The sequence below is a fragment of the Momordica charantia genome (assembly GCF_013281855.1).
Source record: "Momordica charantia cultivar OHB3-1 chromosome 7 unlocalized genomic scaffold, Mcharantia_2.0 BLBB01000007.1, whole genome shotgun sequence".
Classification (NCBI taxonomy): domain Eukaryota; kingdom Viridiplantae; phylum Streptophyta; class Magnoliopsida; order Cucurbitales; family Cucurbitaceae; genus Momordica; species Momordica charantia.
In genome coordinates this window covers 10,832,113-10,854,558 of record NW_028275165.1, presented here as the reverse complement: position 1 = coordinate 10,854,558, position 22,446 = coordinate 10,832,113, and the positions used below count along the sequence as shown (strand labels likewise).

The window sequence follows — 22,446 nt, the reverse complement described above, 5'->3', positions numbered from 1 at the left end:
AAGTTCGTGGAATGCTCAAATGATCCACCCTTTTAAATGTGCCCGACCCACTCGAATATTTAATTAATTTTAAAAGGTAGCAAATTTACAGTACTACCCTTTTGTTCAGAAAACCAAACCATTCGCTCTACCTTTCCCCGTTCCTCGCCGTTTTCAGCCCCAATTCATCTTCTCGATTTTTCTTCGCAGTCCCTTCGAATTTCTTCTTAATTTTTGTTTATCTTGGCGATTGGCTTCGATTTTATGTGTGTTGAGGAGTTGAGTGGTTGTTTATTTGCATTGATTCAGTTTTTCGATGTTTAGATGAACGAATACATGTATAATATTGCATCGATTTAGGTTTTTTTCTGTTGATTTTGTTTTCTGGTGTTCTTATTTGTTTCGTTCCCTGTTTTTCTTCGATTTTTAGTTTATGTTGGAATCGAGGTCTGTGGCTGCGAGAGTTTGATTTGAAATGTATGAAGTGGTGTGGTCGGAGGTTGAAGACGAAGAAGTATTTCGGTGAAGTGGGATGGACCTCGAGCGAGGTTGAAGAGATTTGAAATGTCGCTCAAGGTTTAGTAAACCTCTGTCATTTTTCTCGGGTTCGACATCGGGCGAGGTTGAGCCCGAGGTAATTAAAAGAGGCTCAACCTCGCCCGAGATCGAACCCGAGAAAAATGACAGAGGCTTAGAAACCTCGAGGTTGCGTCAACTTTTTCTATCACCAACCGTTGACCTCGTGCGAAACCTCGCCCAAGGTTCATCGTTTCTTATGAAACTCGGTCTGAAAACCATAACTCCCGCCCGAGGTTCATAGTCAACCTTAACAGAATCATGCCGAAATACGAAACTAAATTTAAAAATGACAACATGTTTCAAAATCAAAGAAAACAAAACAGTAAAATTGCTTTTCAAATGTAGTCCAATCTTAAGAAGAAATCAAAAGCAGCAAAATTAAAGGCAATGGTTGTTGCGAATTAAATGATTCCCGGGCGGGAATTAATATGACCCCGGCCGAGGTTTTTTCTAGCGGTCATGTCTTATACTTAAGGATATTTTGGTCATTTCATCTCATCTGACACATTATTAATGCTTAAAGTAGGTCATTTGGGCACATTTAAAAGGAGTGGGTCATTTGAGCATTCCACAAACTTTTGAAGGTCATTTGAGTCAATTTCCCCAAGGTCACTCCTCTTTAGTTGTTTCGCGCTACAATAGAGTTGGGAGGCAAAAAATTTGGGAGTGAAAAATAAAATTAGGGTTAAAAGTTAAACCTCGCCACTTTTAGTGTCGGGTCTAGCCCGAGATTAAGAGTATATTTACAATGTCGGCCCGACATTGAAACTTACATCAAAATTTTGAATATATATTATATAAAACAAGTATAAGTTATAATTGTAAACTACCTTCCACTCATCTAGCCCCCATCTATCGCATAACATATTCCAATCATCTGGTCTTGCCAACAACCGCTCGTGCGGAGTGTTGCGAGCAATCTCAGGCGTGGGCTGACTTAGGTAGTATTTGTGCAATTTGACCTATACGCCTTATGTGTCTGTTTCATTTAATGCTTGATGAAAGACATCATAACTGGGTCTGACTCTTCGAAATCAAAATGACCCTACGGAAAAAAACACCGAACCAAGTGGATTGTTATTGTTGCTACATCATAAAAAGTGATAAAACATATTAAGTAATTAATCTCAAACTGCTTGAGATGGGTTAGAATTGTCATATTCTCACTTTGTTCGACCTCGCTCCATTTACTACATTTTAGACTAACACATTCACGCATATGTACCTCGATCACGTTAGAAAACGTGGTAGCCATAGGACAAATTGGTTTATTCACTGTGGGGTCACATTTGATCTTTACTTTTGTGTTACTTGCACATATTTGATTTTCCAGTTCTATCAATCGGGTGTATCCTCGCACGTCTGTTCTATCTGTATGTTGTCAAAAATTAAACCAATTAGTTAAATATAACTTATTTATTTTCCATATATTTAAATTGACGTACCTGGACGAAGAACTGGAACAGGCGGGTTCACTGGTGGATGATCACCACTCTGTACGTGTTCTTGTGACTGACCTGCTTGGTCTGGCCTCATTTTTCTACAAACTTAGGCAGGCAACCAATGAGTATTACATATTGACTACACAAATACTGAACATAAATCAATTTCATGCCTAATTTATCTAAAATATAGTTAAATCGACGTACTTGGAGGATTATTTATTCGGTACTGTATTCATCGTCAACATCATTTATACTATTGTCAGTTTATGCGTCCAGTACATCGTCTTATTTGTCATTTATAAAATCATCCACATTGCACTTATGTATGCTTCTATTGGATTGTTCTTGACCCTCAACGAGAACATGATCAACATCATCTCGACGGAATGAACTATCTTGAGTGGATTCATCTACTTCGATCCTGGGTCCTACTTCTAACAATGAAATATGGTCATTTTCAATGTCTATTTGTTTTCGAATATCCCATACACGTTTATTTAGAGTATTTTGAACAACTTTCCAATTATTACCAAGTTTGGGGTCATCCAAATAAAAAACTTGTTAAGCTTGACCAACAAGAATTAACGGGTCGTCTGCATACCAATAATTAGACGTATTAATCGACTTAAAACCGAAGTCAACTCGAATTTTATTCTTCTTAGAGTCTGTATTAAACCACTTGCACTTAAAAAGTATGACACGTTTCCTCTTAGCATAATCTAACTCCCAAACATCATCCAAGACACCGTAAAAATTCATGTCATCCACTTCTCCTCCACACACCATGACCCTATTTTGTGTCGTTCAACGACTATCTCGTTCTGTATTATGAAAACGTAATCCGTTTACAATACAACCGCTATATGAGCGTGCAGTTAATGAGGGCCCTAACACAAGTGAATAAAGATCGTCATCTAATTCGCCTTGTTCTCATAATGTCAAAACCTGTAATAGATAATAACAAAAAACTTAATGATTTCGTTTTGCGTTCACCTAAATTCTAATCTTAAAAATCAATATTATTTGTACTTTGAACCAATCAGGAAATTGAGAACTATGTCGTTCATATAAGGCAGAAACACTATCTCCTGGAAGTCGAATTACTCTAAAATGTTGACTATCATGCCGAAGAAGGAGAAAAATAAAGTTATAGTTATGTACTCGCTAGTGTGCACTTAAAATGTACTTAGCATAAGTCAAACTTACTCTCGATACGACTCTATCTCTATACAGTTGTTCAGTACATACCAATGTGCAACTTTTCTTTCAATGACAGATAATGTCTTTGAAGTTGATGCCCTTAAAGGTCGTGCACTTAGCCTGAACACGCCAAAATGTCGACAATTTTTATCACCAGCAATAGTATCATCATTGTATTCGTCTCTATTGAATCTCGTTTCAATTCCAGTTAGATACAATGAGCAGAAAGTTAAAGATTCATTCATGATGAATGATTCGGCTATCGAACCCTCAGGATGAGCCAAGACACGCCCAATTTTTCGGCGATGAAATTCGAATTTCAACGCTGATGGACACCTTTGAGGTTCTGGAGCCTACTTCATTGAGGTTCTGGAGTGCACTTTTGGCAACAAAAGTATATTTTCATCGCCGAAAGCCAGACCGTCAGTGACGACTTTACTATTTCGTCGCCGAAAGTCGCACTTTCGACGACGAAAGTAATTTCATCATTGAAAGAATACTCCAGAACCTACTTCGTTGAGGTTCTAGAGTGTACTTTTGGTGACGAAAGTAAATGTCGTTGCTGAAAGGCACACCTTTGGTGACGACTTTATTATTTTGTCGCCGAAGGTGCACCTTTTAGCGACGAAAGTTGGAATGTTCGGCGACGACATGTGATGTCGTCGCTGAAAGTGATAGTTTCGGCCTCGAAACAACGTTTTGTTGCTGAAAGTCTCATTCGACGACGAACTTTGACTTAGTCGTTGAAGGTTTCGTCACCGAATTTCAAATTTCATATAGTGAAAGTATTGGAGACTGAACCATTATAAATTTATAAACCACAAAGACTAAATTATATCGGCCCTTATTGACCACTATACACTAGTATTGACTCTTACTACTATTGTTGTCCGATTTTGGGCGGCTGAGACTTGGCGTGGATGGTCGGAGGGGCGACGGCAGGAGGGGTGGGCGAGGCTAAGGTTGCAGTCCACATGGTTCTAGATTTTGTGGCTTAGCAAGAAAATTGGGAGGTTGTTTGAGTTTTGGAAAAATGTGTGGCCCAAAGTTTTTGCCTTTTCTTCAAGGAAGTAAAAATTACAAAAGTTGTAGCCATAGTCTAGAAAACTCTTTAGAATTGAAAAATGTTAGAGGAGAAAAGAAAAAGTTTTCTCCTAAACTTCTGATTTCATAATCTTAACTGGATAAGTGTTGTATTTTTTTTTTTTTTGTTCAATTTCCATTGAACTCATTGACTAATTATAACAAAAAGTTACGTCAAAATCATTAAAACTCACTAGTTTTGGATGAAAGTCGATCTTGCACAAAAATGAATCTAAATACCATATTGATGATCATACATTTCAATTATTGAATCCTAGATATGATTTTCTCTTTAAAGTTTGTCTCTGAATTGAGAAATTTAATTACATAACAATTTCTTTATTTACTTTATTTGTCGTTTTTTTTTCCTTTTTGTGTTAAAGTTGCATAGTTACATATTTGTACACATGTAAAAAAAATATTACATATGAGTTAAATTACTTGTGAGATGTTACATGTTTTGGACAGTTATATATATAGTTGTTGTTTTTCTTTGAGAATACCACAATTTGGTATTCTCATCCTCTAACAAGAATTTGCTCTCTTTTTTTTTTTTGTTCTTATTTGTGTTGAGAGCAAGTGTGTAAAAATTTTGCTAGATTTAAGTAGTTTGAGGTTGCTATTTTACTAGAGTTAGTCATTGTATCCTTTTGAGATCACGATTCCTATAGTCTACTAGCAATTTGTGCAAAGCAAATATTTGTCTTTAGGGCAGCATGAAGCGTGTCTCGATTGAAATTCATCAAGTTTTTGTGTTCATTGAGCTATCAAATTTTGTAATTGTTTGTAGCCACGTTGTGACCTGTTTCCCAATATTATACCGTTTATATTAACAACGTATATTTACCCAACATTTCGTACTAGACTTGTTATAATTTATTAACGCACATCAGAATAACTTTTTTAATGAGTTTCTAATGAAAGTTTTTCAGAAGGTAAAACCATGGTAGCTACTTACTTCAGAATTCATATTCTAGAGCTTTCTTAGTAATTAAATGTTTAAACAATCTTCATACTGTGAGATTAGTCGTGATGCACACAAGTGGACCTAGACATTCATGGATATTAAAAAAAATTTACAATATTTGTTTATGCAAGAATTTGCACAAGGTTTGACCTAGTCAAGGTCGAACTCGGAAGCTGATTAATCTCGAACTACTGCGGACTGACGTGCACAAGAGGAAAAAATCTCTGACACTCAAGTCAGTAAGCAGTTCAAACTTAGTAATAAGTTTGAGGAGAGATTCGATACTTAGGGTAAGAATGAGGCCTCTATTTATAGGTGTTAGGCTGGACCGATCTCACGACCACCGATTATTCTTGTCGAGTCGCAGGTCGAACCTGTCGGATTGCTCAGATCGAAGCCGAGTCGATCGAACCGTCTAACATGTGTTCAAATTAGAAGAATGACTAAGTTCCTTACCTCGGCGGGTTCGAGGTGGAGCTACCAGTTTGAATAATTCTTCTGTGGGCGAATCAACGTCCTCCAGGTGGCACGACAATTTCCTCTCTTAAAGATTGGCCCCCTCTCTCTCAGGTTTGAGGTCGACCTGGCAGAGAAGTTTTTCGCAAGAAATTGGTTGACGTGGTGTCTTCCGATTTTGATGTGCAAAAACATGACTGTTGGAGAGGTATGGAGATCGAAGTGACAGTTGTAAGTGCATTCGAGTGCTCTGTCGCTTGAACTCTCGAGGAAACCTCAATCGTTACTTCTTGGGCACTTGTGTGTCGGAGATTAATTTTCGGAATACTTTAAATAGTTTCGCATCTCAAATTAGTGTTTGCTGAATTTTTGGAGCCCGACCTGATCAGCCCAAACTTGGCTTTAGGTCAGTCCCTTCTTCCACTCTTTCGTTTTTTGTATTACTTACGTTATGTTGAGTTCGTCTAGTAGTAGTTCAGATCGTCCCACCAGTAGGTCATCCCCTAGGAAATCCTCTTTAATGAAGGCTTAGCAGAGGGTTTAGTTGCTGAGCTCGATGAGGTAAAAAATTTGCGTTTTTCGGATAACGACGGCGAGGATAGTGGTGCCTCAACCTCAGATCAGGGTTTGGAATTCCCTTCTAGTATGCCAGAGAACTACCTCGGACTGCTACGTAGGCGGTACCAAATTCCCGATTCTATCCTTCTGCACTTACCTCAGGCCGGAGAAAGAGCTAACACGCCTCTAAGGGGATGGGTCACTCTTTATTTGAAAATGTTTGAGTGCGGATTTCGAATACCCGTACACCCTTTTTCCCAAAAGTTCTTGAGCCGAACTGGTCTCGCACCTTTCAAAGTGGCCCCCAATGGATGAGGTGTCGTTTTTTCTTTAGCTATTCTTTTTTGGCGTCAAGCTCGTGAAGTGGATGGTCTCGAGTTGCTTAGGACTGATTAGCTTCTTCCTTGCTTCATGGTGAAGCGTATCTCCAAAAAGCTTGGGCGTTATTATTTGTACGCAAGGAAAAGTGCAGGAGGTATCATAAAGGGGCCCACCTTTATAAAAGGATGGGTGGGAAAATGGTTTTATGCCTCGGGAGATTGGTTGGAGAAGGACAAGTCTAACCAGTTCTTATTCAACGTTAGATATAGATTCGAGAACTTAGGTAAGAGGCCATACTATCTTTTGTTCTTTTTTGCTTTTACTTACTTTGTTAATCTTTCGATCTACTTTTGTAGTTGCAATCAAACTTGTGCCCGAACTAACATAACAACCTTTCATGTACTAAAATACTACAAGGATCGATTTAGGGGTGGCAGGAAGGTCGGTACTTTGATTACTGATAAGCTGCTTCACTCGTCGGACCTTCTCAACTACAATCCTCTTTTAGTACTTGTCGAAGCCTCAAGGCCCAACTCAGAGTTAGGTAGGTTTAAACTCGAACTGCTCTTACTTTCTCTTCCTTATTGAAAATTTTCTAATCTTTCTTTGCTATAGCAGCCATGGTGTACAGTTTTTCTAACGCTGTAAAGCGCAAGGCCAAAGGTGGGACTCGTCCATTCAAGGTCAAGTTGAGCTCTGACCCTCAGGCCACAGAGGCAGCGAGGGTAGCTGTGGTCGGACTGGAGTGTCCTCAAGGGCCTCATTCTGGTGGAAGAAGGTCTTGTAGCGAGTCTACCGCAGTGCTTGAGGTCTCTCCCCTGAGGGAGATTCACGATGGGCCTTCTCCTAATAAGGCCAAGAAGAAGAATAAGAACACGTCTTTAGAGGGTGTCGTCTCCAAGGTAAGGAGGAGTAGCTTATTGGATCTAACTGATGGTTCGGAGGCTCGAATGGGTGCCACCACCGACGTGGAAATGATATTTCGCATCGAACTCTCAAGCGCTGGCCTTAAGGAGAGGGTCGAACAGATAGGGAGCGCTAGCTACTGACGGTGCATAAGGCGCGCCACCAAATTTGTCTGCGCTCCTAGGTCTGCGGTTCAATGCCTGATTGACCTTACCGTGAAAATAGGAAGGACAGATCTCGAACTGGTATCTTAGCTTTGTTTGCTTGTTATTTTCTTTTTCTAACTCCCGTTTGTGTAACAGGCTCACGTTGCAACTTGCCACGCAGCCCTTATAATGAAGGCCGAACTGGATGGCCGTGAGACACTGTCCGAGAATCACAAGGAGTCCGTCTCTGCTGCTTTGGACTATGCTGTTACTGCTCAGGCTAAACTATTGGAGGTTAAGGCAGAACTAAAAGCTGCCCAGGAAAAGCTTAAGCTCATGGAGGGGGAGCTAAAGCAGAATTGGAAAGCCCTCAAGGCATCTCAGGTGATTATGAAAGCCTTAAGGTTGAGAAGTCCAAGCTATTGTGCCACAATACCGACTTGGAGGAGAAATTTGCTGAGGCGCAAGGCGAGGCCGAGAGATGAGAGGTTCGTTTCCGGAACAACACCGTCCTCGAAGAGGCATTTTGGAAGCATCCTGATTTCGATGGCTTCGCAAAAAACTTTAGTGATGCGGGCTTCAAGTTTTTGATGAAAATTGTGGCTGCTGTGGTCCCTAAGGTCGACCTCGCACCATTTAAGAGGCAGTATGCGGCAAAGTGGGCTGCGGGATCCAACGGAACTCCTGATCCCTGTTAAGGTTGACTTTTTATTGTAGAAACATGTGTCGATAGGCCTGTTTGACCATGATTTTGACCGCTTTCCTATCATTATTTGCCAAAAAGGATTACGTATTCTTAAAGTGGAACATGCATATAATATTTCTGCATAAAAGTAAAACTATGGTACTTTAGGAAAAATATGAGAAAAATGCGGTCAAAGTTGGAAGAAAATAACAATGTTCTGTTCTGCAGGAATTATGCGTGACGCAATTTTGAACACCAATTTGCCAAAACGTGTGTTATGATTAATGAAGGGCAAAGAGGACATTTTCTATGTGTTTGAATCAGAGCTATAACTGTGATTCCAAGTCAAATGGGAGTGGTTAGGTGTATCTCAACTCATTTCCACCTAAAATGGTGGGAAGTTCAACAACTTCAAGGACCTATATAAGAAAGTAATTCCTCCAGCAACAAATCAACCATTCCAAGCTCATTTTCAGCTTCATTTACTTTCTCTTTCATTGTAGAACTCGTTCTTAGGCTTTAGATTCAAGTTTTAGTTGTTATTTCCTTGTATTTTCATACTTTTGCTTACTGTATTGCTTTTAATTCAAGTTCTACCTTTTGGTCTGCATTACTTTTGTTCTAAATTAGTTATCTATCTTTTTGTGGAATGCCTTAGTCAAAATGATTTAATTTTCAACATGCTCGAGATTTGTCCAGAATTGCTTGACACTTTTTTTTGGGTTGGTCTTTAAAAACTTCTCTTTATGTCTTTTTTCCATTTGGCTAGTGGAAACTTGATTTATACACTAAAGCCCAACCCTGGGAAGGGTGAGTTAGGTAAAATAATAGGAGACCAATATGAGATGTGACTTAGGCATAAGCGTATAAAACATAGTCTTAGAAATAGGCCCTCTGACCCATAATGAAAATGAGTTGATAAACATTCTCTAGGATTGTAATCACACATAAACTTATGATTATAGGTTACCCTAGCATCGGCAGCAACCAAAAGCGGTAGTGAAAGAGTAGAACTCAGTTTCCCAAGAAAAAGCCAGAATTGCGCCTGGTGCATTTTCCCAACAAAGTGTGTTTTCCATGTTTTGCATCAAAACTAAGGTAGGAAGCAAAGAGGTTGAGTTTTATTAAATTGCTTGATAGTTAAAACCCCAAACAACAACATTTCATCACTATTTTCTTCATAAACCACAATTGCATATTGAACCGTTCACTTCTTTAAAATCGGTTTTGAAAGCAACAAGTCCCTGAGGGTTCGACCTTGGATTACTCCCAATTATTACTTGTGACCCTATGCGCTTGCACGAGTCTCTAATCTTTTTTAAAGGTAAAGAAAGTCCCAACAAGTTTTGGCACCGTTGCCGGGGACTTATTTTTCAAAATCAAATTATTTTTAAGTGAATTGTGTCATATGTGATTGTTGCATACTTCTGTCATTGGGCTAATTGTTATATCTAACCTTTAAGGGAAGTTGTGTATGAGCACAGGGTCTGGTTGATTGACCTTTGATCTAAAGATTGAAAGAACTCTTAAAAGGATAAGGCGTGAGTAGAGGTTGAGAAAAGAAAGAAAAAATCAATAAGAGAAAGAAGTTGAAGAAGAGACCATCAAGATGAATAGAAATCTAGAAGATGGTCCGCCTCCACAAAATCCACCTGTGAACGGAGATATAGCAGGTGAAGGAGCTGCAAACCGAGTAGGAGATGTTCCTAATCCCATCCTTCTAGCAGATAACCAAGATGTGGCCATGCATAACTATGTCACTCATGCGTTCCACAACTTAAATTCAGGGATAAGTAATCCTTTACCCCAAGCCACACAGTTCAAGCTCAAGCCAGTCATGTTCCAAATATTGCAGACGATGGGCCAGTTTGGAGGATTGACTAACGAAGATCCTTATTTCCATCTCAAATATTTTATTGAAATAGCTAATGCATTTCAACTTCCTCGTGTCTCTGGAGATGCAGTAAGACTAAAATGTTTCCTTTTTCTCTCAGGGACGGTGCAAGGACTTGGCTAAATGCACTAGAACGAAATTCTATCACCACGTGGATAGAACTGACGGATAAATTTTTTGCAAAGTACCACACTTTGACCAGGAACGCGCTTAAGAGTGTTTCAAAGAGTTGCTCAGAAGATGCCCGAGCCATGGATTGCTCGCATGTGTGCAGATTAAGCAGTTTTATAGAGGATTGGATCGTTCATCGAGAATGATATTGAATACTGCAGCCAATGGTTTATTGTTAGAAAAATCAGTTAATGAGATCGTTGATATTTTAAACAAGATGATAGAAATTAATGACTAAGGAGAAATTGGAAGGTCATTGCCAAAGAAGCAAGCATCAGCTGGAATCTTTGAGTTAGACACAGTAGCCTCAATGCAAGCTCAAGTGGCGGCTATGAACCAAATGTTGAAACAACTGACAATGGAGAAGGAAACCAAAATCGCCACTTCAGCGGCGATTCTTGAACCTTACCCTGTTTTACAAATTTCAGATATATCTTGTGTTTATTGTGGTGATAACCACTTGTATGAGAACTGTCCAGCTAATCCAGCGTTTTTTTTCTATGTAGGTCAAGGTGTCCAACGGAACTTCAATCCGTATTCAAACACTTACAACCCTGGTTGGAGGCACCATCCAAACTTCTCTTGGAGTAACCAAGGAGGAACAAGTAGCATTGTGCAAGCACCAGCTCAATAATACAAACAAAACTACACTCCTCCTGGTTTCCCACTCAATCTGCGTTACCACCACAACAATACAATCAACAAAGAGCTCAAAATAACACTCAGCAAGGTGGTAACAATGGGAGTTTGGAGGCCATGATGAAGTAATACATGATAAGGAATGACGTTGAGATGAGCAGCTTAGAGATGCAAGTGGGGCAGATAGCAAATTACCTAAAATCTAGACCACAAGGTACACTGCCAGGACATATACAAAATCCGAAGCAAGATCATGAAGGTAAGGAGCAGTGTAAAGTGGTCATCACAAGAAGCGGATCGAGTTATGATGGACCCTCACTTCCAAATGAAGGAACTGATGCAGTTACACCTGTTCCTGCATCCACCTTCACTCCACAACCAGAAGAGAAAGCAGAAGCTGTAAGTTCAGAAGAGAAAGGTAAGAAGGCCGACAAAGGTTAGTATGTAGTGACTTGCACTATGCCGTAGGTAGGTAACATTAAGATTCATCCACGTTACCCCCAAAGATTAGTTAAGAAGAATCAGGATAGTCATTTTAAGAAGTTCTTTGAGATTCTAAAACAGTTGCATATAAATATACCTCTCATAGATGCCTTAGAGCAAATGCCTAACTACACCAAGTTTTTGAAAGATATTATTTTTAGGCGTAAGAAGTTAGGAGAACATGAGACGCTAACCCTAAAAAAATGCAATAGTGATGCTCTAGGGAATCCATTGCCTGTTAAGTGTAAGGACCCAGGTAGTTTTACTATCACTTGCTCGATAGGTGGTAAGAACTTGGGAAGAGCATTATGTGACTTAGGCGCAAACATTTTATGCCTCTTTCAGTCTTCAAAGAGCTAAATATAGGAGAAGCTCGTCCCACTACTGTGACTTTGTAACTAGTTGATATGTCCATTAAGAAACTGGAAAAGAAAATAGAGGATGTGCTTATTAAAGTTGATAAATTTATTTTTCCCACCGATTTCATAATTTTGGATTGTGAAGCACATATTGAGGTGTCAATCATTCATGGGAGGCCATGTTTAGCAACTGGAGACAGTATTTAATGTTCAGAAAGGAGAGATCACTATGAAGGTCAATGATGAGCAAGTCACCTTCAACGTCCTCGATGCGATGTATCTCTCAGATCAGGTTGAGGAGTGCTCTGCAATAGGGGCAACTTTGAAGGAACTCCAGCAAATGATTGTGGAAGAATTAGAAGCAGATTTGGAGGCCACAAAGGAAAAGGCAAAAATTGCGCCTGGTTACAACCAGATTATAATAGCTCTGGAGAACCAAGAAAAGACTACTTTCACGTGTCCCTATGGGACATTTGCGTTCCGGAGTATGCCGTTCGGTCTTTGTGATGCTCCTACCACCTTCCAGAGATGCATGACCGCTATTTTTTCTGACATGGTAGAAAGCACAGTAGAGATATTTATGGATGATTTTTCTATGTTTGGTGAGTCGTTTGAAGTGTGTTTAGAGAGTTTAGAGAATTTAGAGAATGTTTTAAAAAGGTGTGAAGAGACTAACCTTATGCTTAATTGGGAGAAATGTCATTTCATGGTACGTGAAGGTATAGTCCTAGGTCACAAAATTTCTGGAAAAGGAATTGAAGTCGATAGGGCTATAGGATAGATGTGATTGCCAAACTACCCCCTCCCTTTACTATAAAAGGTGTTAGAAGTTTCTTAGGTCTCGCAGGTTTCTACCACCGTTTTATAAAAGATTTTGTGAAAATTTCTAAGCCTTTATGTCAATTGTTGGGAGTGGATCGACCTTTTGTTTTTTATGAAGATTGTTTGAAAGCTTTTGAGACACTAAAGAATGCACTTAGCTTGGCACCTATCATAATTGAACCAGATTGAAACTTGCCATTTGAACTAATGTGTGATGCAAGTGATTTTGCTGTAGGTGTGATGTTGGGTCAGCGGAAAGGTAAAGTTCTTCATACTGTTTATTATGCAAGTAAAACCTTGAATAGTAGTCAGTTAACTATACTATGACTAAGAAATAACTTTTAGCTGTTGTTTTCGCATTTGGTAAATTTCGTCATATTTGATTGGGACTAAGGTGATAGTTTTTACAAATCATTATGCATTAAAATACTTGTTTGCTAAAAAAGAAGCTAAGCCTAGGTTAATTAGATGGATATTATTACTACAAGAGTTTGACTTAGCGGTAAGAGATAGAAAAAGAATAGAAAACCAAGTAGTTGATCATTTATCTAGGCTAGAGTATTCATTGGAGCATGATGGTTGTGAAATTAGAGCATTTTGTGGATGAGCATATGTTAGCTATTTGTAAAGTCCCTTGGAATGCTGATTATGCAAACTATCTGTTTAGCAACATAATTCCTAATGACTTAAGTAAGCATCAGATAAGGAAGTTCTTTCATGATGTTAGGTTTTATAGATGGGATGAACCTTTCTTGTTTAAACTAGGATCTGACAATATTCTTCGCAGGTGTGTTTCTGAGCACGATTAAAAGGAGATTCTAGAGCGTCCCACAAATCACCATATGGTGGACATTTCGCTGGACGTAAAATGCAGCGAAGATCCTCCAAAGTGGTTTCTTTTCGCCGTCCCTATTTCGAGATGAGCCTATTTTTGCTCAAAGTTGTGACCAGTGTCAAAGATCAGGTAACTTAACACGGAAACATAAGATGTCCTTAAACCCAATATTGGAAGTTGAGTTGTTTAATGTTTGGGACATTGACTTTATGGATCCGTTCTCGCCTCATTCTATAAGAATTACATTCTTCCTGGCTATTGACTATGTTTCGAAATGGGTTGAGGCATTGGCCACCCCTACTAACGATGCCACAATAATTTCTCTCTTCTTGTAAAAGTTTATTTTCACTAGATATGGTACACTTAGATGCTTGATTAGTGATGAGGGCACACACTTTTTAAACAGAGTAGTAAGTAATTTGTTAAAAAAGTATAACATACACCATAAGATTGCTACTGCCTATCACCCTCAAACTAATGGATTAACGGAGGTATCAAATAAGGCAATAAAATCAATTTCAGAGAAGTTTGTGAATGTGAGTAGGAAGGACAGAGCTATTAAACTTGATGATGATTTGCGGGGTTATAGAACTGCTTATACAACTCTCGTTACGCATGTCCCCTTATCACATTGTTTTTGGTAAAGCATGTCATCTTCCGCTAGAATTAGAGCATAGAGCATTTTGGGCTACGTGGAGACTAAATTTTGACTATTCTGCTGTAGGTGAAGCAAGGTTGCAACAATTACATGAGTTAGATGAGTTTTGTCAGTGTTCTTATGAAAATGCTAAGATGTATAAAGAACATACCAAAAAGTGGTACGATAAGAAAATAATGGGTAAGAATTTGGAACCTGGAGGCTTAGTTTTGTTGTTCAATTCCATATTAAGGTTGTTCCCAGGTAAACTTAGGTCTAGATGGCCGGGCCCGTTTGTAGTTGAACGTGTTAATCCACATGGAGCTGTGGATTTAAGTGATTCGAAAGGTAATATTTTTAAGGTAAATGGGCATCGAGTCAAAAAATACTTTGGTGAGCATATTGATAGAGGCAAAACCTCTGTACTACTAAAAGATCCATGAAAAAATAGTATGTTCGATCCCTCGGTCGGTGTTAAGAGCGTTTTTATGTAAAATATATCTTGTCTTCTTTTTGCAAATTTTTTACATTTTCTTTAACGTCTTTTTGCGTAGATTCCAAATCTAATTTTTGTTTTACATTTGAATTTTGCACGATCAAGATCTTACCCACGTCAAAATTGCGCCAGGTGCAATTTAAGAGGGAAAAAAATTGATTTTCGAATTTAGAGCATGATTTTTGTGGGCTTTATTTGGGTTATGGTTAAATGGGCTTTCGGTTAGTTTTAAATTAAAAGAGGCCCCATTACTAAACCTTATTACGTTTTTAATGGGTTTTAAAACATAAAACAAAAAGCCCTAACTGTTCCAAACCCTCATTTGCATTTTTCATCACCCATCTCCCAACTTTGTTTTCAAATTTTCTCTCAAGAAATCTCTAAGAATCCCAAAATTTCTCACATCCCTCTATTTTTCGGCACACTTACGGTTTGAGGGAGGATATTTTGTAACAACCGAAAATATATATATAAATATATATATTTAGATTTTTTCTAGTTGTTTCATTTTATTCTCCAAAAGATAAACCTTTTTGTTTTAAAAAAAATTATTTTTAAAAGATAATTTGTTTTTAGAATTAAAAGAATATAAAAAAGAAAGAGTTTTATTAAATCTTTATCTTTTTATGTTATCCTGTTTAAAAAATGTTTCTTTAGGGTTTGTTTTAAAGCTCATAAACCATAGGTTTTATTTTCTTAAAATGCTAGACCTAGTTTTATCTCCGAGAGAAAAAAAAAAGATAAGAAGAAGAATTTTGGTATTTTCTCTGAAAGGTCGGTAAGTTTTCTTCCACATTGTCTTAGTTTATTTTTCTTGATTTGTAGTTCTTTAATTCAGTTTATTGGGAAAAGTTTTGAGGTCTTTGTTTTTAGAATAAAAGATTTTAAGGATTTTTTGCCCTAAAAATTTTGCAGAATTTTTGGTTTGAATCTTGTTGTTTATGAGACTATTTTTGGGCTAATTTGAGAATCTTTTTGCATAAAAAGTTTACATATTTGTATCTCATAGTTTATTATTATGATTTTTACATGAAAAATAATATGTTTTTACCAAATTTTAAAGGTTTTCTATACCGTTTTCAGATATGATTTTTCTATAAAAATCAGTAAATTGTTAACTGTTTTGTGGAAAATTCTTAGATTTTTTATTTTATAAAACAGAAAATTTTCCAGATTTAAAATCCCCAAATTTTCAATTGTTTTGAAAGTTTTTAAGCTTGTTTTATCGAGAAACTTTTTGTAAATTTAGTACGTATTGATTTATACCCATTCTTGTAATTTTAAAGTTTGGTATTGTTGAATTTAGAGACTTTTTAACCCCGTTTTCAGATCTAGTTTTGTAGACCCAAATCCTTACTTTCCTCATTGTTTTACATAAAAAAGTGTTTTGGATAGGAAAATTGGGAGATAAGATTTGCTTAGTAATTGGTTGAATTTTAAATCGTTGGATAGAATTTAAGGATTGATTTTTGATATTTGTTGTTTCTAGGCCACTAAGTTGACAACTACCCAAGGAAGAAGTTAAGTTAGATTTGTAGGATTTCCGAGAGAGGTAAGTGATTTTTCATCTCCCTTCGAAAAGTATTGTAAGTAATTTACCATATCCCTTCGAATAGTATTGTGAGTTATTTATCATATCCCTTTGAAAACTAAAATTTATTTTGGATTTGATATGAAGATTTGAAATTGATGTATTGCCTAAGAAATTGAAGTTTTATTATGGATTTGATAAATATTTTGGTAATTGATATTATGGTTATGTGTAAAAATATTTGAAGCATGTTTTGTATGAATTGATAAAGTTTTGATTGAAATTATTTAAAAGTTTGAAATTGATATTTTGTTTATTTGTGAAATATTTGAAATTATGTTTGGTATGGTTGAATAATGTTTGTTTGAAATTGTTTAAATAATTTGAACTAATTTCATATTAAAAGTATGTATTTATTTTGCATATTTATTTGAAAGATATTTTGATTGATTTGATAGGGCTATCCTGATATGCCATATTTTGTTTTGAGGAATGTTTTGCTTATTTGGGGTAGTAGCCTAATGTAGAATTGATGGATTTATGTTATGGCTTATTTGTGAGAAGACATTTTTGTGGTTTGGCATTCCTTGGGAATGAAGATTCGTGCGTGTTATTCACTCACATGGCCTCACACTTAAGTAACCGTTCTTTTTGTTCTGGTCGATATTATCTCGACAACTCTGTTCTGGTCGATATTAATTCGACAACTCTGATAGAAGCTTCTAATTGATTGGTGTTACCGACGGGTAACTAGATATCTTCTGTAGGCTACCCAAATAATGCAACCTCCCAGTCTGATTTTGAAAGTATGACTGAATGTAAGATTGTTTTGAATGATTGAACGATTTTGTTTATTCAAAAGTTTGAAAGTTGTACTAAACGTTTTAGAAGGACTTTTAAAAGTTTTGATATGTTTGTTTTTTTGTTACAAATGTTTCGAAAGGAAAAATGAATTTGAATGTTTGTTATGGTAATTGCTTATTGAGTATTTTTGTACTCATTTTTCCATTTTCTAAATGCTTTCAGATGAAGATTTGAGTGACTGCTCAGATAGTGATTGAGGAATAGCATTCTGGCACGAGGAGTCGGAAATCTTTAATATTTACCATTTTTTTAGCTTATGAGAACATAGTTAGTTTTGCTAGTTATTCTTTGGCTTTATTATAGTATTTGTTTCCGTTTCAAAGTTGGACTTGTCCCCATATTTTTTTTGTCATAGTATCAAATTAAATAAAGATGTTTTTCCTTTGGTATATTGTTTATTTGTTTACGCTTCCACATTATTGTTAAGATGACCGTATTAGAAAATACGGGTTATTACAGTTGGTATTAGAGCGATGATTTTAGTTCCTGTAAGAAAGGCAAAGTCTTTACGATCACTAAGGAAAAGACTAATGATGAGCCTATTGTTGTTTCAGGTACCATCCTCATAATTGGAATTACTGCTTTTGTATTGATTGATTCTGGTTCTACAAATTCTTTCATATCGGCTACATTTGTTAGAAAGTTTAGGTTGGTACCTGTAGACTTGAGTTATATACTTAAAGTATCCACTCCTTTTGGTAATGTGCTACATACTGATAAGGTAGTTAAATCTTGTCAATTGAGTATTGTTGATCGAAACTTGATTGCTGATTTGACAATTCTTGAGATGACTGATTTTGACACAATCCTGGGTATGGATTGGTTATCGGCAAATCACGCTAACATTCTTTGCCATGAAAAAGAGGTCTTGTTCTCCTCTCCCAATCAACCAAAGTTTCGTTCTAATGGAGTAAAAGTATATCCTCTTCTAAAGATTATATATGCACTTAAAGCATCTAAGCTAATTGAGAGCGGTTGTTGGGGTTATCTAGCCAGTGTAGTTAACAGAGAGAAGACATGTAAGGCAATTGAAGAGTTACCTGTAGTGCGCGAGTTCACTGATGTTTTTCCAGAAGATTTTCCAAGTTTGCCCCCTGACAGAGAGATTGAATTCTCTATTGATTTGGTACCAAGAACTGCACCATTATCCAAAGCACCTGATAGAATGGCCCCTGCCGAACTGCGAGAACTCCAGGAACAAATCCAAGAGTTGTTAGACAAAGGTTTTATTCGTCCAAGTGTTTCTCCTTTTAGGGTGCTCCAGTCCTTTTTGTTAAAAAGAATGATGAATCTCTTCGTCTATGTATTGATTATAGGTAGCTTGACCGTGTGACTATAAAGAATCAATACCCACTTCCTCAGATTGAAGATTTATTTGACCAGCTTCAAGGTGGTAGTATTTTCTCAAAGATTGATTTGAGGTCAGGCTATCACCAGTTGAATCTTAAAACTTGTGACATCCAAAAGACTGCATTTAGAACACGTTGGCCATTATGAGTTCTTGGTCGTGCCTTTTCGAATTAAATAATGCTCCAACTGTCTTTATGGATTTGATGAACAGGATATTTAATAATTTCTTGGAGAAATTTGTCATTGTCTTCATTGATGACATCTTAGTATATTCCAAAACAAAGTTCGAGCATGAGTTACACTTTAAGGCAATTATTAGAAGTATTAAGGGAAAAGAAACTCTATGCTAAATTTAAGAAGTGCGAGTTTTGGCTTAAGAGCATTTCCTTTCTAGGGCATGTGGTGTACAAAAAGGGGATCTCAGTGGATCCCAGCAAAGTTGAAGCGGTTATGAATTGGTCACGACTCACTAATTTACGGGAAATTCAAAGTTTTCTTGGCTTAGCTGGCTATTATAGAAGATTCGTGGAAGGTTTTTCCAAGATTTCCCCTTTGACTCAGCTAACAAGAAAGAATGCACGATTTCAGTGGTCAGAAGATTGTGAGCAAACCTTTCAAGAATTGAAGAAGAGACTTGTTACTGCTCCAGTTTTAACTGTTCCTAGTGGGGACTCAGGTTTTATGGTTTATAGTGATGCGTCAAGAAATGGTCTAGGTTGTGTACTTATACAAAATGGTAAAGTTATTGCCTATGCTTCACGACAACTCAAGAACCATGAACAAAATTACCCCATTCATGACTTGGAGTTAGCAGCAGTTGTGTTTGCTTTAAAAATTTGGAGGCATTACTTATATGTTGCTCATTGCGAGATTTTCACCGACCACAAGAACTTAAAATATTTCTTCACTCAGAAGAAAGTGAATATGCGTCAACGACGTTTGTTGGAGTTAGTTAAGGATTATGATTGCACTATTAGCTACCATCCTGGTAAGGCTAATGTAGTGGTGGATGTCTTAAGTAGAAAGTCTTAAGGTTACTCAACAGCCTTACCCACAACTCATGAGCATTTAATTAAAGATTTTGAGAAGTTAGCGATTGATGTGACTACAGAAAGTGTATCGTCGGTGTTGGCTAGCTTGGTGGTTGAACCATCTTTAATCATCAAGATCAAGCAAGCTCATCTTTCAGATTCAGCTTTGAAGAAAATTGTCGATGATATTAGCAAGTCTAAACGAGTTGACTTTTCAGTGTCGTGTGATGGAGTTTTATGGTTCGGTGATCGTCTTTGCGTACCAAATAACCAGATTATTAATAAGGAGATCATGGTTGAGGCTCATAATACTCTATACTCGGTTCAGCCTAGGAATTGTAAAATGTACCAAGATCTCCGAAGAACTTATTGGTTGACAGGAATCAAGCGAGACGTTGCCGATGTTAGCCGTTGTCTAACATGCCAGCAGGTAAACATGAACATCAAAGACCATCAGGACCCCTCCAACCATGGGTTATACCTGAGTGGAAATGGGAGAGTATCTCAATGGATTTTGTGACTCGATTACCTAAGACACAATATGGTTTTGAGACTGTGTGGGTCATTGTTGATCACTTAACTAAATCAGCTTACTTTTTATCGGGTAAGTCTACTTGCACAGCAAAAAAATGGGCTCAAATTTATGTCAAGGAAATAGTTCGACTGCATGGTATACCAGTCTCAATAGTATCAGATAGAGATCCCAAGTTTACCTCCAAGTTTTGGAGAAGTTTGCATAATGCTCTGGGCACGAGACTTGACTTTAGCACTACTTTTCACCTGTAGTCCGATGGCCAAACAGAGAGGACAATTCAAACATTGGAAGACATGTTTCGAGCTTGTACTTTGGACTTTCAAGGGAATTGGGAGAAGCATCTGCATTTATTTCAATTTTCTTATAATAATAGCTATCAAGCAACCATTCGAATGACACCCTTTGAGGCTCTTTATGGACAAAAATGCAGTCACCCGTCAATTGGAGTGAAGTTGGAGAGAATTTAATTTTGGGACCAGAATTAGTGCAGAAGACAAATGAGTCCATTAGCTTAATCAAACAGAGAATGGAGACAGCCCAAAGTCGTCAAAAAAGTTATGCTAATGTTAGAAGAAATTTGAACTTTGAGGTTGGAAACATGGTATTTTTGAAAGTATCACCATTAAAAGGAATTTTAAGATTTGGATGGAAAGGAAAGCTTAGTCCAAGATTTATTGGACCTTTTGAAATTTTAGAAAAGGTGGGTGTTGTAGCATATTGCTTGGCCTTACCACCTGCCTTAATCGAATCCACAATACTTTCCATATTTCAATGATTCGGAAGTATATTGCAAATACATCACATGTGCTAAGCTACGAATCACTCCAAGTAAAAGAAAACCTAACTTATGACGAGATTCCAGCTCAAATTTTGAACAGGAAGGATCGAGTTTTACGCAATAAAACTATTCCTCTTGTAAAAGTTTTGTGGAAGAATCATTAATCTGAAGAAGCTACTTGGGAAACTGAAAAGGATATAATAGATAGATACCCTGAGTTATTTACTTAGCAACGTATATAATTGCGAGGACGAAATTCTTTTTAGGTGGGGTGTTTGTAACAACCGAATATATATATATATTTAGATTTTTTTTTGTTGTTTCCTTTTATTCTCCCAAACATAAACCTTTTAAGTTTTTTTAAAAAATATTTTTAAAAGATAATTTGTTTTTAGAATTACAAAAAATATAAAAAAGAAACAGTTTTATTAAATCTTTATCTTTCTATGTTATCCTGTTTAAAAAAAGGTTCTTTAGGGTTTGTCTTAAAAGCCCTTAAACCATAGGTTTTATTTTATTGAACTGCTAGACCTAGTTTTCTCTTCAAGAGAAAAAGGAAAGAAAAGAAGAAGAATTTTGGTATTTTCTCTCAAAGGTCGGTAAGTTTTTCTTTCTCATCATTTTAGTTTTATTTTTCTTGATCTGTAGTTCTATAATTCAGTTTATTGGGAATAGTTTTTGAGGTCTTTGTTTTTAGAATAAAAGATTTTAAGGATTGTTTGCCCTAAAAATTTTGCAGAAATTTTGGTTTGAATTTTGTTGTTTATGAGACAGTTTTGGGGCTATTTTGAGACTCTTTTTGCACAAAAAGTTTACATATTTGTATCTCATATACCATAGTTTATTGTTATGATTTTTACATGAAAATTTATATGTTCTACCAAGTTTTAAAGGTTTTCTATACCATTTTTCAGATATGATTTTTCTATATAAATAAGTAAATTGTTAATTGTTTTATGGAAGATTCTTAGAACTTATATTTTATAAAACAGAAAATTTTCCAGATTTAAAATCCCCAAATTTTCAATTGTTTAGAAGGTTTTTAAGCTTGTTTTATTGAGAAACTTTTTGTAAATCTAGTCCGTATTTATTTATACCGATTCTTGTAATTTTAAAGTTTGTTATTGTTGAATTTAGAGCTTTTAAACCAAGTTTTCAGATCTGGTTTTGTAGCCCCAAATCCATACTTTCATAATTGTTTACATAAAAAAGTGTTTTGAATGGGAAAATTGGGTAGATAAGATTTGCTTAGTAATTGGTTCAATTTTAAATCCTTTGATAGAATTTAAGGATTGATTTTGGATATTGGTTGTTTCTAGGCCTCTAAGTTGACAACTACCCAAGGAAGAAGTTAAGTTGGATTTGTAGGATTTTCGAGACAGGTAAGTGATTTGTCATGTCCCTTCGAAAAGCATTGTAAGTAATTTACCATATCCCTTCGAAGAGTATTGTGAGTGATTTACCATATCTCTTTGAAAACTAAAATTTATTTTGGATATGAAGAGTTTAAATTAGTGTATTGCCTATGAAATTGAAGTTTTATTATGGATTTCATAAATATTTTTGTAATTGATATTATGGTTATTTATAAAAATATTTGAAGCATGTTTTGTATGAATTGATAAAGTTTTGTTTGAAATTATTTAAAAGTTTGAAATTGATATTTTGTTTATTTGTGAAATATTTGAAATTATGT

At 36.5% G+C, this 22,446-nt stretch overlaps 1 protein-coding gene across 1 annotated transcript; it reads left to right on the top strand.

Annotated features, from left to right (window-relative positions):
- Nucleotides 1–12,100: 12,100 nt before the first annotated feature.
- LOC148210336 (uncharacterized) lies at nucleotides 12,101–19,957 on the top strand. Its single transcript, XM_088126294.1, has 5 exons — nucleotides 12,101–12,473; nucleotides 14,430–14,513; nucleotides 17,611–18,279; nucleotides 18,801–19,394; nucleotides 19,485–19,957. Exons 1-5 carry the CDS (start codon nucleotides 12,101–12,103, stop codon nucleotides 19,955–19,957), a joined length of 2,193 nt encoding a protein of 730 aa, XP_087982420.1.
- The last annotated feature ends 2,489 nt before the right edge of the window (nucleotides 19,958–22,446 follow it).